Source organism: Mustela lutreola, chromosome 5 (genome assembly GCF_030435805.1).
Source record: "Mustela lutreola isolate mMusLut2 chromosome 5, mMusLut2.pri, whole genome shotgun sequence".
Classification (NCBI taxonomy): domain Eukaryota; kingdom Metazoa; phylum Chordata; class Mammalia; order Carnivora; family Mustelidae; genus Mustela; species Mustela lutreola.
The window spans coordinates 25,627,175-25,643,743 of record NC_081294.1 but is presented as its reverse complement, the minus strand read 5'-3'; the positions used below and the strand labels follow the sequence as shown (position 1 = coordinate 25,643,743).

At 43.8% G+C, this 16,569-nt stretch overlaps 1 protein-coding gene across 2 annotated transcripts in view; it reads left to right on the top strand.

The window, feature by feature from the left end:
• MTMR12 (myotubularin related protein 12) overlaps nucleotides 1-16,569 on the top strand; it is a 72,247-nt gene that overhangs the window by 30,917 nt on the left and 24,761 nt on the right. For both annotated transcript variants that reach the window (XR_009353732.1, XM_059173730.1), the window contains exons 3-7: nucleotides 876-1,018; nucleotides 2,571-2,643; nucleotides 3,391-3,521; nucleotides 5,461-5,554; nucleotides 9,385-9,514. Coding sequence is in view for 1 of the 2 variants with exons in the window: in XM_059173730.1 (XP_059029713.1) it covers nucleotides 876-1,018; nucleotides 2,571-2,643; nucleotides 3,391-3,521; nucleotides 5,461-5,554; nucleotides 9,385-9,514 (571 nt within the window). In the remaining variant the exon portion in view is untranslated. The remainder of the gene's footprint in view (nucleotides 1-875; nucleotides 1,019-2,570; nucleotides 2,644-3,390; nucleotides 3,522-5,460; nucleotides 5,555-9,384; nucleotides 9,515-16,569) is intronic.

The following is a 16,569-nucleotide window of genomic DNA, read 5'->3' as shown; positions in this document are numbered from 1 at the left end:
GGAGAGGGGTGTTGAAAGAGAAGAACATTCCTTTTCTTTTTCGTTACAGAATATTTGCACTTGGTTTTTTATGTCTTTTCATATCCTTCTCCTTTTTCTGCTCTTGTCCAGACATCCAGTTCTCATAAGCTTCTCTGCTTCTGGGAGCAGCGAACGCTTACGTATCCCAAAATCCCAATCTTCTTGACTGTAAAGTCCTCTGTATCTCCAGGAAATACAGCGGCTCGAGCAGGCGGGCCGCCTGCAGATGCAGCAGGAAAGGTGACACACTGAGAGGAAACACCCTCAGTGAAGAAAGAGAGGAAACCATTTTTTTTCCCACAACCCTCTGACCCCCCTTTTCCTCCCATCCTTGTCTGTGGAGCCGGAATGCATGCGGTCATGCTGCACCTCGGTGTCTGAGGAAGCCGCCTGCAGGCCCTGAGGCCAGGGATGCGCCCCGCGATGGCCCACGCTCCCCACAAAGCAGGCCTGAGCTCTAGAGCGCTGCTAATTCCACGCGTGGAGGGCATCACTCCTGGGGAACGCCTGCTTGGGTCCAAGTAATGGGAGCACTGAGCTCTGTCCTTGCAAGTGTAGCCGAGACCATTCCCGCGTATTGGACACTTTCCTTACTCACAGCAAGAGGATGGGACAGTGCCCTGTGTGAAGATGTCTCTGAGCCATTTTGGTTTCACTGCTCAGGAGTCCCCACTCAGCTTTACCTTCGTGCCCCTGGTTTGCAGCTCCTGCTGTGCCGGGAAGGGTAGAGTCTGAAGGGCTGCCGCGTGTCGTGTGTTTGTCTTTCCCGTGACCAGAGCTGGGGAGGCTGTTACTGTTTGCATACCGTGTGTGCCCTGAGGACTCTCAGGGGGACTTGTTTTGGTTTCGATCAGGTGAACAGCTGCTCTGTGAAGCCAGCACGGTGCTGAAGTATGTCCAGGAAGATTCCTGTCAGCGTGGGATCTATGGGAAGCTTGTCTGCACAGACTTTAAAATCGCTTTCTTGGGCGATGACGAATCTGCGTTGGATAACGATGTACGTATGAGCTGCATTTGGCTGAGTTGGAGGGGAGCAGGGCACTTGTGGCCCCATTGTCTTTTCACCCCAGCTCCTCAGTGGCTCTACCCCACGCCTCCTACAACACATTAAACACAAAGGACAGAAGTCCTTACCGCTGCTTGGCTGTCTATCCTCTGGGATCTCTTTTCAGTGGCAGGACCATTCTAAAATTTCTGTCCAGTGCTTAGAGTCGTGCTGGCTTGCATCTGACTTCGCAGGTTGACGCCATCAACTTCTTCTTTTTTGTATTTCTGCACAATATGTATCCCTCATGGGACTCACATCTCCCCAGATATACTAGTTCCCCACGTTGTCTGTATACTGAACTGTCCCTCAAATTGAGGAACTGAGTTCGATTATGAAACTGATGCTGAATGCAGCACTGGAATTTGGGTTTACTTTGCCCCGAGTTGCAATGTCCTTGTAAGACTCATCCCTACTTACAGAAAATGGGCAAGTGGCGTGAGGGAGAGGGTGGCTTAAACTCTCGGGGAGCACAGTTTACTGATGCGAAGCCAGCTGGCCTGGCCCCCCCTTGCTGCCTTGGAGTATGGTCTTCCGTGCTGCCATCTGCTCTAGTGGCTTGGCTCCTCGTCCTGCCCAAATACAGACAGCATTCACAGAAACTTGAATCTTTCAGTGTTTTCTTCCTAAACCTGTCTTCATGTAGCTGTCACTCACCAGTTTGCATTTGTGTAGAGAAGTCTTAACTTCTCCAAGTGATTGTGGCATGGCCGGTTTGCCTGGGAGCAGCCCAGGAACGGCCTGTCATGCCTGGGTTAGGAAAAAAAAAAAAGTGCTTACCAGCTCTCCTTGCATACTTCATCGTCTCTCTCCTAGAGAATGTGGCTGGCTCCATTTCCTGGGGTTTTGTTTGTTTGTTTGTTTGTTTTTTAAAGATTTTATTTATTTATTTGACAGAGAGAGATCACAAGTAGGCAGAGAGGCAGGCAGAGTACGAGAGAGGAAGCAGGCTTGCTGCTGAGCTGAGAGCCGGATGTGGGGCTTGATCCCAGGACCCTGGGATCACGACCTGAGCTGAAGGCAGAGGCTTTAACCCACAGAGCCACCTAGGCGCCCCACCCTGTTTGTTTCTTAGAGGATATACTCAATTTCCCCCCAATAATTGTATTGAGATATAATTAACATAACATCATATTATTTTAAGGAGTATAACATAATGATTTGATACCTGTATATATTGCATAATGATTACCAGAATAGGTTTAGTTAACATCTTTTATCTCATATAGTTATGAAGTTGTTTTCCTTATGACGAGATGATCTTTCTTAGCAACTTTCAAATATACAATGCAGTTTTATTAAGTATAATCACAAGGCTCTACATTACAGCCTGTGATTTCTTTATCATAACAGCAGTTAGTCCCTTTTGACCACCTTCACCCATTTCTTTATGCCCTCTCTGTTTTTCCTAATGTGTAGTTTGGAAAATGGTGATTTTCTCTGCCTATAAATGTTTAATAGGGCATAGAAAGGAGTCACAGTTGTTTCCTTTTGTATCTTTTAGGAAACCCAATTTAAGAATAAGGTTATAGGGGAAAATGACATCACACTCCACTGCGTTGATCAGATTTATGGAGGTAAGCATCTTTTCCCCCGGGGTGTTGCCAGCCTTTAAAAGTAGAGCTGGTAATGATAATATTTCTGTGGTCCTTTACAGTTGACTAAAATTTCCTTACATATTTATTTTGTTTAAATCCGTTTTATGAATGAGAAAATTGAGATACAAAGTGGCTTATTTGGAGCGACCTAGCTGGAGGAGCTTGCACTTGAATTTGGAACCTGTTCCAATCCTTTGCAGTAACATTATAGGCAGATCATACTGTGGCTGTGTTAGGTGTGTAGGTTTTACTCTAAAGACTAATCTGACAAAGATTTGTTGCACTGTACTGTCCTTTCTGCTGAGGGTTAAGCCTCTCTGCTTTGCTTCTATATTTTTGCAGTAAGGGCTTTTTCAGAAGTCATTCAGTAGCCATTTATGATGATCCCAACATCAGTAGGTGCGGTGTGGTCCAAATTGTGGGGCAGGGAGAGAAATGTCCGGAGGGGCCCCTGGCCATAAACCCAAGACTCGACTGTCCTGAAAGCCTGTCTCTCCTCCATCTTTTGTAATCTTAACTTTTGGAGTCAGTCCATTTTGAGCTTGTCCAGAGGAAGGAAGAACGCTGCCCATTGTCAGAGAGCTGGGGCCCCTGCTGGCAGTTACATCGAAGGCAGCACCTTTCCTCTTGCTCTAGAGAGGTGTGACTAGTCTGCCTTGTTTCCTCAGCACTAACTTTATGCCTTATAACATGATTTCCCTTTTTGATTTCATCATCGATGTGTAGTGTTTGATGAGAAAAAGAAGCCTCTCTTTGGACAACTGAAGAAATACCCTGAGAAACTCATCATCCACTGTAAAGACCTGCGAGTGTTCCACTTTGGTCTGAGGTACACAAAAGAAGAGGAAGTCAAAAGGGTAACTAGTTACATGTATTTGGAGGTTTTCTTTGCCGTCATGTGTCACCACTGACTCTTACTTTTTGCTTATATTGCATGAAGCGGCGGGGGGGAGCATTTCACTCTGTAAAGCTGAAATTGGTTTATAATCACAGGCTTTGAGTAGAACTGAGAGAGAATTTGGTGAAGCATGCTCGTGTATTATGTGGCACACGCTGCCTTTAATCCTAAAGTTTGGAGTGGTTTTTCTCCTGAGTCCTCTGAAGAGTGGGGGGTGGTAAACCGGGGGCAGGAGGCAAGCTGCTTCTCTGACATCTGACGGCGTTTCCAAAAAGTAGTAGCAGAGCCCCCCAACTCCTGGAGGGAGTTCGTATCTGGGAAGTAGAAGTGTGTGGAAGGAGGAAGAGGTGCATGGGGTAGATGGGCAAAGCCAAGTTACTAAATGAGGCCTGGGATTTTGGACACTAAGGAGACTTAATCTGGTTGCTGGAGCAAATCAGAATGTATAACTGGATGAACTGCTTACAGTGGTCCCTCTGTAACTTCTACGGTTTCTTTTACGGAGGTATCGAAGATCTAAAACTTGCCACTGTCCTGGTAAACCCGTCTGGGGAACCGTGCAGAGCGCCTGCTCCCCTGTTGTTCTGTCTTCAGTTGAGTTACACAGTTACGGGTAATTCCCTGGTTTTCGTTCAGGGAGTGTGGTGGCTCAGTTAGAAAAATCAACATGACTCCCGTGTCTATTCTGAGCAGGGAAAGAGTGGTGGATGTAGGGAAAGTCCCTGAGAAGCCAGAAACTTCGTTTGAACGATGATTTTAGTGATCTGTCCAAACATACTTTTGTTTGGAAACTTGAAACAAAAAGCACAGTGGACTGATTTCTCATTCTGATTTTCTAGAAGAAGATCTTAAAGGCCACAAGTGGATCAGAATAGCTAAGTGTCTTGGCTGTAGTCTGATATTAGCTCTACGTCACACGTGTCAGTTTTTTAGAGTATCTGAATGTGGCACTTAAATTTTTGTAGCACCTTGCTATTGAGAAATGAGACTATGTTTTCAAAAATTTCCCTGGGAGGGGCGCCTGGGTGGCTCAGCAAGTCAAGCCTCTGCCTTCAGCTTGGGTCATGGTCTCGGGGTCCTGGGATTGGGCCCCACGTTGAGCTGTCTGCTCAGCAGGGAGCCTGCTTCTTCCTCTCTCTCTGTCTGCCTTTCTGCTTGCTTGTGATCTCTCTCTCTGTCAAATAAATAAAATCTTTTATTTTTAAAAAACTTTTTTAATAAAATCTTTAAAAAAAAATTTTTTTTTTTTTTCTTAGAAATCAGGGACGCCAGGGTGGCTCAGGTGGTTGGGCAACTGAGTTTTGACTTTGACTTTGGCTCAGATCATGATCTCAGGGTCATAATATCAACCCCACGTCAGTCCCCATACCGAGTCTCCTTAATACTCTCTCTCCTCCTCTCCCTTCTCCCATGCCCCCTAGCATGTGCTCTTTCTCTCTCAAATGAATGGATAAATTTAAAAATAAATTTTTTTTTTTAATTTCCCTAGAAATTCAGGTGCCCCGGGCAGCTTAGTCATTGAGCATCCCGACTCTTGGTTGCAGGTCATGGTCTCAGGGTCATGGGATCAAGCGCTGCCTCAAGCTCCGTGCTTGGCGCAGAGTCTGGGATTCTCTCCCCTTCCTCTCCGTCCTTTTCCCTGTTCTCTTTCTGTCTCTCAAATAAATAAGTAAATAAAATTTTTAAACTTTCCCTAGAAATTCAAAGCTCTTAGAAAACCAGACAGAATTGTTAACATTCTGTTTACTTGGTGTTATTCTAAAAGATAGTATCATAATATAAAGACCTCAGAGTTTACATGCTGCCCTTAGGAGCCTATTAGCGTGACTGAAAACCTAGACAACTCAGTATTTATCTGTCAAAAGCATGACTATACCCATTGTTTGGTTCTCTTCTAGATTGTCAGTGGCATAATTCATCATACCCAGGTTCCTAAACTGCTTAAAAGATTATTTCTGTTTTCCTATGCAGCTGCTACACAAAACAATACAGGTGAGTGTCTTCTGGGTTCTAATTTGCAGGTGGGCACACCCTTTAAATTCCTACCTGAAACTAGCAGACAAGAACTCATCCATGAGGGGCGCCTGGGTGGCTCAGTGGGTTAAAGCCTCTGCCTTCAGCTCAGGTCACAATCTCAGGGTCCTGGGATTGAGCCCCGCATCGGGCTCTCTGCTCAGCAGGGAGCCTGCTTTCCTTCCTCTCTCTGCCTGCCTCTCTGCCTTCTTGTGATCTCTCTCTGTCAAATAAATAAATAAAATCTTAAAAAAAAAAAAGAACTCATCCATGAGTTTCTTCTTCCTCTTTCCTAGCAATTGATCACCTCTTGCTTGGGTAAGTCATTCAAGTTACTTTAAAAAAAAAAAAAAGTTTCTATTTTTTTTTTTCCCTGTGATCTTTGTTGCTCTAATTTATCTTTAGGTTGATTTGCTTTTTCGTGAGGGATTATTGGTATGATTGTTTCTTTTGAAGGATAAGATCAACATACTAAAATGAGGAATGTGAGACTGTAGAGAAACAAAATTCAGACAAGTTTAAGATAATTCTGTTTGTTGCTGTTTTTTTTTTTTCTACCTTAATATATTTGATTTCATTTCATAACACTCTAGAGAATATTCTGCATTCTAGAAAGCCTTTAAACAACCAGAACATACTCTGTAGCAAGTATTTTGGGGGAAATGCAACAGTTGTACATGAGAAAGCAAGTATGGTTACATAACGTAAAATTCCACGTTTTCCATTCAGTTCACTGAAAAAGGGAGCAGTCTTTTAACTAAGAAACTTCGGTCATTTGAATTAGCTATTAATAATGCCTAGCATTGTACAGTGTGTTCACAGATGTCTCTCTTCTCTCCATCTCTCTCTTTGATCTGTGTACTCGCTCTGCCAGTCAGTCTGAACATCAGGTTGATGTCGAGTGACTCCGTGTGATGTGCTTTTCATCACGGAAGTAGTGTGTTAGTATAACAGGGTACATGGTGCTTTCTGGAGGGTAGGGTTGAACTGCTCATTGGGTCAACATTTTTTTTTTTTTTTAAAGATTTTATTTATTTATTTGACAGAGAGAAATCACAAGTAGATGGAGAGGCAGGCAGAGAGAGAGAGAGAGGGAAGCAGGCTCTCAGCAGAGAGCCCGATGTGGGACTCGATCCCAGGACTCTGAGATCATGACCTGAGCCGAAGGCAGCGGCTTAACCCACTGAGCCACCCAGGCGCCCCGGGTCAACATTTTTGAACACTTGCTGTGGGACAGGACTTGGGGATGGAAGTGAATAGGACTAAATCCCTGTCCTCTGCGAGCATCACATCAAGCAGAGACAGCTGAGAGATGTGTCCTGTGGTGGAGGGGCTGGTCACACTGCGGGTGGTAGGGGGAGTCTATCGCGGGGCACAGGCTGTGCTGGAGCTGACGGGGAGGATGTGGGAGTGTCTGGTGGGGACAGAGGAGTATTTTCAGCAGCAGGATCAGTGTGTGCAGAGATGTAGCTATCTGAGAGAGCAGGTTGCATTTTGGGAACTATGGTGACTTAGTAGAAAAGCTGTGAGTTTTGGGGTCTGTCCCACTTGAATTCAAATCCTTGCCCAACTGCTCAGTAGCTGCGTGATCCTGGGGAGGACACTAAATTCTTGGGGCATCTGTTTTCTCATTTTCAAAACAGAAGTTTAAAGCCTCCGTTGAAGTGTTGTTAAGATTATAAATTGTTAAATGGATGGGGTGCAGTCAGTTACGTGAGGGTTTTTTTTTTTTTTTTTAAGATTTTATTTATTTATTTATTTGACAGAGATCACAAGTAGGCAGAGGGAGAGGGGGGCAGGTAGGCTTCCCGCTGAGCAGAGAGCCTGACGTGGGGCTCGATCCCAGGCCCCAGAGATCATGACCTGAGCTGAAGGCGGAGGCTCAACCCACTGAGCCACCCAGCCACCCCAGTTACATAAGGGTTAATTAAAAGTATAATTGCATGTTATTCAGGGTGGATTGTGTTCAGAGAATTACACCAACTGAAGATAATGCTTAGCTCTAGTGTTATATTGTACATAAAATAGTTCCTTAATTCAGTAAGTTCATCTTTGTGAATGACAAATCTTTCACTGTAGCTCTATGCGCAAGTGTGGAGTAACTGGCTTACAACAGCTTGTTGCAATATGGGATCTACAAGATATGATATATTTATGAATTACTATAATTTATATAAACATCTGTTGGGTTTACATTTAAAAAACCATACTCTATTTTTAGGAATTCTGCCTCTTCCTTATATCCTGACTCGTGGTCCAGATGCAGTTTGTCCAGTAGGACAGTTTCTTGGCTCACCAGGACTGTGTTCATCTGTGTTCCAAAACCCTTACCTTGACTGACTCTGGCAGTTTCTTCACCTACCGGTGTTTTGTTAGTTTGTTTGTTTTGTGCCACGATGCCCAGGATATGTGACACCTTTTATTCTGTTTTCCATCTTTTTTTTTTAAATCCTCCTTTCAACTCCCATTTTTTGAGAAGTCATCTTATAACTGATGGATGCTGGTTGACCAGTTAGCTCTTGCATTTAGTAGGGGTTTGTAGAGGTGGGTGGTTTTGCAGCCTGGACATCTTCAGTTACTTTGTGGTGTGATAATTCACAAAATGTGCTTTGGCTGAAAGGCCCTGAATACTGTGACGGGGCGTTTTAGGGAAAGACTTACCTGCACTGCTGAAAGAATTGTCTGCTCTTGAATAGGAGTCTTAACTATTAGTTGTGTCCATGGGGAGATTTTTTTGGTGTTTATTACTCTATGGAAATCCTTTATAGCTGCTTGGGTTTGGGTTCCAGTTCTGCCATTCTTTAGCTCTGTGACCTTAGGCAAGTTTCTTGACCTTTCTGTGCACATCTGTAACATGGAGCAATTAATATTAAGTAGGACTGTGAGGATTGAATCAACGTAGCGCACTCAGAATAGGGTCCGGCATGTGCCACATGCTTTATAAGCTTCACTGCTGGTTTTATTACTATTCTTACTTTTGTTTGTACTGTGATCTGGTTTTATTTTAATAAAATAGCATGGGAAGTTTTACCAAGTACTCTTTTCCCCAAAATGCTTGGGTTTTTTGAGATGCACAAGGGCCTGAAAGAACTGATTTGTGTTGGGTAGCTAAGACCGTTTTGGTGCGTGTCACTCAGCAGTCTATGGCTTAGGAGAGGACGGAGCACACATCTGCTGGGCTGCAGGCATAGTGCAGCTGGACGTTTCCGCCTAGCAGGTAGTAGCAGGGCAGGCTGAGGGGCAGAAGCCTTCATGCCCGTGGTGCAGTCCTTGACTGGCAAGCCCTGACCCTCCCCACAGCTGTCTGATCTGACGATGGTCGTTAGTAGCTGTGTCACACGGGCCAATCCTCTTGTCGGCAGAGCATCTGCAAACTGAAGGAGGAATTACATTCAGGGATCTGACATGCTATTCAAATGAGTTTGCCATCTTATGCACATATTGGTAGGGCTAAAAATATTTTATTATTTTAGCATTTGTGCCAAGCCTGTCTTCTAGTGCTTCACAGGATCTTTTATGTTATATAAATTATCTCATGGTCAGATGACTGAAAATGGAGCTATAAATTACTTTTGCAAGGAGTGGAATGAGAACAACTCCTTTTCTCCAGTATAAAAAGACAGACCCATCGTCATAATTTTGGGTTAATGACAAAAAAAAGGAACAAGGTTGGGATTAAGCAGTGAACTCGCTGTGTTTCGATAAAAATGGGTTTAGCAGACAAAATTAGGGCTTAGGATCCACTTTCACATCATTAAAATAACTGTACCTCACAACCAAATTTTGTCTTTTTAAATTTGTTTTGTTAGCCACCGATCCCAAGAACCATACTGTCATGTTTGACACACTTAAGGACTGGTGTTGGGAGTTGGAGAGGACCAAAGGCAACGTCAAGTACAAAGCAGTGAGTGTCAATGAAGGCTATGACGTCAGTGAAAGGTAAGTATTGAGTGCTCTGCTTTTTTTTTTTTAAACTTTATTGAGATTGAATTCACATGCCATGCAATTCACACATTTGAAGTACTCAGTATTTACGAATCTGTTCACAGCATTGCGCAGCCGTCACCACAGTCCATTTTCATACTTTTTCATCAGCCCCAGAAGAAACCTCATACCTCCGTAGTAGTTGCTGCCCCTGTACCCTCAGCACCCCCAGCCCTAGGCAACATCTAATCTACTTTCCATCTCCATAGTTTGCTTATTCTCAAGATTTCATATAAATGGAATCGATAATAAGTAGTCTTTATGCTTGGCTTCTCCACTTAGCATCATGTAGTCAAGGCTTATCCACATGGTAGCGTGTATTAGCATTCCATTCTCTTTTGTTGATGAATAATATTCCGTGGTAGGGATAGTTACTTATCAATTCATTTATTTATTATTTATTTATTAATTATAAATATATTATTTATTTATCCATTCATCAGTTGGTAGGCTATTATAAATAATGCTGCAATGAGCATTTGTTTACTGTTTGCACAGTTTGCATGTGTGTACATGCGCGCACGCATGTGTGTGTGCATGTGTGTGTGTGTATTCCTAGGAGTGGAATTGCTGGGTCACATAGTAACTCAGTGTTTAACTGCCTGAGGAACTGCCGGACTGTTTTCCACAGTGGCTTCACCATTTACACTCCCATCAGCTGTGTAGGAGGGGTCTGCGTTTTCTGTGTTGATACTGTATACTGTGTTTAAGAAACCCTTAAGGTGTCCCTTAAAACGTTCAAAAGTGCATTTATATCTTTTTTTTACCATTGTATATAGAGTCTAAGTATAAAACTATTAGAGGCATTTTTTTTTAAGATTTTATTTATTTATTTGACAGAGAGAGAGATCACAAATAGGCAGAGAGACAGACAGAGAGAGAGATGAGGAGAAGCCCCATGTGGGACTCGATCCCAGGCCCCTGGGATCATGACCCGAGCCGAAGGTAGAGGCTTAACCCACTGAGCCACCCAGGCGCCCCTATTAGAGACATTTTTGAATTTGTTTCATGTATTTACTTTCCTTTTTCTTAGCACTTCATTTATTCAATAAAAATCTTTGATGGGGCACCTGGGTGGCACAGTCAGTTAGGTGTGTGACTCTTGGTTTTGGAGCAGGTCATGACCATGGGGTCGTGGGACGGAGCCCCACATCAGTCTCTGTGCTCAGTGCGGAGCCTGCTTCTCTTTCTCCCCCTCTGTCCTTCCCGCTGTGTGCACACTCTTTCTCTCTCTCTCCCAAATAAATGGGTAAATCTTAAAAACAAAGAAACTTTACATGGCCACTGTGTACCAGGTAGTGTCCTGGCTACTGGAGATAACAGCAGTAAATAAAGAACCTAAAAATTCCACGCTCCTGGAACTTTCACTGTAGTGGGAGGAAAACAATGACAGAATAAATGATGATTAGAGAGTATGAAAAGGTCATAAGTACTATGGGGAAAAACATCACAGGGGCTAGGGAGTGCTGGAGGTGGTGGTGGGGAGGGTTGGTCAGGCACAAGGGACAGTAGAGGCGAAGACCCTGAGGCGAAGTATTGTCTGGCTTCCATGAGGAACAGCAAGGAGTCCAGGGCTGGAGAGGAGCCATCAAGGGACTGAGTAGTAGTGGGTGAGGTCAGGGCAGGGCAAGGTGGTTGGATGGCGAGGGGGAGGAGGCTTTCAGCATTTATCACGCAGTGAGGAAAAGCTTGAGCAGAAGCAGGATGTGATCTGACCTACATTTTTATTTTATTTTAATTTATTTATTAATCTGACAGAGCGAGAGAACACAGGCAGGGAGAACAGTAGAGGGTGAGGGAGAAGCAGGCTCCCTGCTGAGTAGGGAGCCCCGATGTGCGTCGGCCTGATCCCATGATCCCTGGGATCATGACCTGAGCCGAAGGCAGAAGCTTAACCATCTGAGCCACCCAGGTGCCTCTGACCTACATTTTTAAAGGATGACTCTGCATAATACTTTTTTAAAAAAATATTTTATTTATTTATTTGACAGAGAGAGACACAGCGAGAGAGGGAACACAAGCAGAGGGAGTGGGAGAGAGAGAAGCAGGCTTCCCGCCGAGCAAGGAGCCCGATGTGGGACTTGATCCCAGGACCCTGGGACCATGAACTGAGCTGAAGGCAGAGGCTTAACCCACTGAACTACTCAGGCGCCCCAGTACTTTTTTTTTTAAAGATTTATTTATTTGCGGGGTCCCTGGGTGGCTCAGTGGGTTAAGCCTCTGCCTTCGGCTCAGGTCATGATCTCAGGGTTTTGGGACGAGCCCCACATGGGGCTTTCCGCTCAGCGGGAAACCTGCTTCCTCCTCTTTCTCTGCCTGCCTCTCTGCCTATTTGTGATCTCTCTCTCTCTCTCTTTCTCTCTGTGAAACAAACAAATCTTAAAAAAAAAGACTTCTGATATTATTTTTTAAAAAAGATTTATATATTTGCGAGAGAATGCGCATGTGCATAAGCAGGAAAAGCAGAGGAAGAGAGAATCTCAAGCCTACTCCCCACAGAGCGTGGAGCCCAATGCAAGGCTTGATCTCACAACCCTGAGATCATGACCTGAGCCAAAACCAAGAGCTGGACTCTTTTTTTTTTTTTTTTTTTTTAAGATTTTATTTGTTTATTTGACAGATAAAGATCACAAGTAGGCAGAGAGGCAGGCAGAGAGAGAGAGAGGGAAGCAGGCTTCCTGCTGAGCAGAGAGCCCGACGCGGGACTTGATCCCAGGACCCTGAGATCATGACCTGAGCCGAAGGCAGCGGCTTAACCCACTGAGCCACCCAGGTGCCCAAGAGCTGGACTCTTAACCAACTGCTACCCAGGCACCTCTGCATAATCCTTTTTTTAGAAGCTTGAATCTTCTCATTTTTGGAACATACTCCCCAACATCCTGCTAGCAATGTCATAAAATCTGTAGTTCTTTTAAAAAGAGATTTTCTCTGTTTGACAGAGAGCATAAGCAAGGAGAGCAGCAGGTAGAGGGAGAGGGAGAAGCAGGCTCCCTGATGCGGGGCTTGATCCTGATGCAGGACTCGATCCCAGGACCCTGGGATCATGACCGGAGCCGAAGGCGTCCCCAGTCACAGACATTTATAAACTTGACTCTCTTGACACAGCACAATCTGGAATGACAGTGGGGAGGGGCCTGCAGAGCAAATGTCATGTCCCCCATCCTGCCCTTCTCCCCCCTCCCCTCTTTCCCAGTCCCAGAGCTTGAAAAGGGAAAGCTAGCTCGTGCTCAGAAAGGGGTTATAAACCCCTTCACTGAGAAGGTGATAGTTTATAAAATGATGTTGACACTGGTAGAAGGCATCCCCATTCCCAGAATTGTTTTTAAAAAATCCTACCAATACTGATTAAATTCATTGGTATTCAAATGTGAATGTATAAAATATATAATAAATTAATACTAATATATTAATAATATAGTCAGCATATTATATTAATTAATATTAATAATATTTTAAAATAGAAGTAAATAAATAAATTCACTGGTATTTGTGTGGTTGTCAGCACATCAAAAATATACCTGGTAGAAAAGGTAGGTGGGCAGGACGTTTTTAAAGGTTTATTTTATTTCAGGTAGAGCAGAGTGTGAGTGAATGGGGGGAGAGAATCTTTGAGCAGAAACTCCATTGACTGTGGAGCCTGAAGTGGGGCTTGATCCTAGGACCCATGAGATCATATCCTGAGCTGAAATCAAGAATCAGACACCCAACCAACTGAGTTTTACCCAGGCGCCCCAAGGGAAAGAGCTTTTAATTAGCGGTTAGCAGGGAAGATAGAGCTTTAGCAAGATTTGAGCAGTGGGAGCAGTCAGCGCAAACACACGCCCCTCGGACTGCCCCAGCCATGCATACAGCCTCTCCCCCCATGCTTTTTTGTCTCGGGGAGGATACAGGGCAAGCTGTGCTTTGTTTCTCACCTGGACGGCTGTGGTGCGGCCTACATGTCACCACCACCCACTTGGGTCCCCCAGCACCCATTCTCTGTTCTCTACATGGCCCTTCATGGTTTGACTCCTGCCTGACTGGCCTCTCTCCCCTCTCTGATCATAGCGACCCCCCATCATGGGCCTTTTCTGTGAGGTCTCCAATCTGGGATGCTCCTTTTGCTTTTAGCAGCACAAGGGTAGTTGCTTTCCTCTTATTTGTCAGATCCTAGCCGAGGTGTCACTTTCGTAGGGAGCCTGCCCGAGACTCGGTCAGGTCTCAGGGAGGGTTTTCTTTGTGCTCATGCCTCTCTTCACAGCACTTCCTACAATTGTGAGTTTATTTTTATCTGTGTCACCATTTGGAAATGTTTGTTTCTGCAACTGTCAGCTCTGGGGAATCAAGGACACTTTTTTTTTTCATCATTGTATCCTCAGTACCAAGTACAGTGCCTGGTTTTAGGAGACACTCAATAAATAGGAAAGAGAATGAGTAAATTAATGAAAGCCCTTCCTTCGGTAGTTAGCAGACACTCCAGTCAGTTTGGATAACAGGAAACTGAGTGTCTACTTCATCTTCTCCCAAGGTCAGACCTAACTTATCTAGTACCAGTCTTCCTTCTCCTGAAAAGTCTTTTTTCTCTCATCCTGCCTCCCTGTCAAGGTATCAGAAGGTCTTTTATCCTGTGGGCATGTGTCACACAGGGGAGCCTCTGAACTGACGCTGCTCCAGGAAGACATTGCTGTCCCTCTGAGGGTTTCCTCACCCTAATGAAGGCTAGGTCAGAGCAGATCGGGCAACTTCCCTTCAGTAATAATGTCGTCCTGTATTTGGAAGGGCTGTTGACTTTGTGTTTGAAAGCTCGTCCTGATGAGTTAAAATGACAGCTCTTCAAGGAGAGAGAGTTAGCTGTTTGTGGACATTGGGAGCCTCACAGCAGAGAGCCCGTGGAACCTCCTAGTAGTTCGCTGGGACAAGAGAGGACACCACGGACTCCCCTCACAGGTGCAACAGCGTCCTTTCTGGAGCCACTGCGTGCTGCATATGCTAATATACTTGGTTCTGGCATTTTCCCCCCTTTGATGAAAGACTCTTTTTAATAAGAGAAAATTAACTAGCTAACCAGCATGGTAAGAGATTGAACCTCACTAGTACTAGTAGGAGAAGACATGCAAATTTCTTAAGACCTTGTGGCCTCAGCTGTGTAGAATGAGCCCCTGGGGATGGAGCTAAGACTCAGTGCTACCCCCCAGACGCCTCCCCGCAGGTAGTTCTCCTGAGGAGACTGAGAAACTGTGGTCTGTTGGTGGGTTGTGGGCTGCAGCCGCCCTGCTTCCTCAGTCACCTGGGGATTAACATGCAGATTCTGATTCAGTGGATCTGAGGTTGAGCTGGAGAAATGTGCTGACCAGAGGACGCTGCTGCATACTTGGAGTAGCACGATCTTCTAGAACATTTGAAATTCATAGACTTGTAGGTATCAAATATTCAGCTGTCCTCCTCCTTGAACTTGGGGGAGCTTTTGAGCTTTGGATTTTTTTCTTCAAATGTCTGATCTTCATAGTCCTGCGGGGGGAGCCTGAACATAGGGAGGTTTTTAATCTTCCCATGTGATTTTAATGATTTGTGATTTCATTAATTTGTGAAGAGAGTTTTTTTTGGAGGGAGGGTGTTTACTTCAGTGATAACACATGAAGAAGTGATACCTTACCACCAGTGTATTAAAGCAGACTTAAAAGAAAATATCCTGGACACAGCAAACTTCGAAGTCAAATGATTCTTAAAAATTTGGAAGTATCTTGTCCTTGACCAGTGTTTTCTAAACCTGGTTCTATAATATAATGAGAGTTTTTTCCTTTTTAATAACCTGTAAGATTTTTTTAATGGAAAATTTCAAGCAGTGTAATAGAAAAGAGAATATGATACATTCCCTTTTACCTATCACCCCCCCTCAACAATTATTAACTCACCTAATCCTGTTTTCTCTGTGCCTCCCTTGGATTATTCTGAAATAAATCCCAGACCTCATTACATTTCATTCATAAATTTTTTGGCATACCTCTCTAACAATTAAGGACTCTTTTTATAAATATAACCGTAAAACCATTATCAAACACTTATCAGATTTTAACATTAAAACTCTCAATATCATTCAGTAACATAAGTCAGTGTTCAAAGATTTCCCCGTTGTTTTTATAAATTTTTAGAACAATTTTCATCTTTTTATCCATTTTATCAATTGATTGATAGATTTCTCACGTCTCTTACTCTGTAGGTCTTCCCGTCATTATTGGTTTTCTTACAATTTATTTGAAGAAATCAGGCTATTTTCTGATCATTTCCTAAAATCTGGATTTTGCTGGTAATTAAAATGGTGCTCCATTCACTATGGATTGATTAGATCTAGGGACCCACTCACTTTCACCTGGCAACCTCCTCAACTCTCTCCCATCGCCTGATGTTTATGGGACTTACTTCCAACATACAGTATGTGTACAGACATCATCTGATTGTTCCCATTGTGCTTCTTACACCATAGACAACCTTCTTACTTCCCCTGAGGCTTTATTTCAAGCTCTTTGAGTGAAAGGGTTTTCCAGCTCCACGGTGATCGAACTTAGCAGGTTTCTTATTAATAGAAACCTGTGTTTGCTAACTAGAGGAAGAGGTAGTGTCTCTGTATATCTCTGCTCTTTGCAACTCTGAAAACCTGATTTTCCCACTTCCTACCAGTTAGGTTATTTTTACCACCTAAATTTTCATATATAGAAACTGAAGTTGTACTGGTTGGGTTCAGGTCGTAGCTCTACTAATGCTTACTTTGTTGCATAACCTATGAAGGGCCTCAGGGGTGCTGTCTCGGTGTCTCTGTCTGTAAAATGGAATAATAGTAGTACATACCTCATACAGTTGTAGGGAGGATAAAGTGAATAATCTGTGTTAAGGAATTCAAGTCTGGCATAGAGGAAGCACTTAAATGTTTGTCAGAGTGCTTGGCAAAATGTCTAGGCAGCAGTCATTGTAATTATTGGTTTTGTTGTTGTTTTTTTTTAAGATTTCATTTTTTTATTTCACAAACAGAGATCACA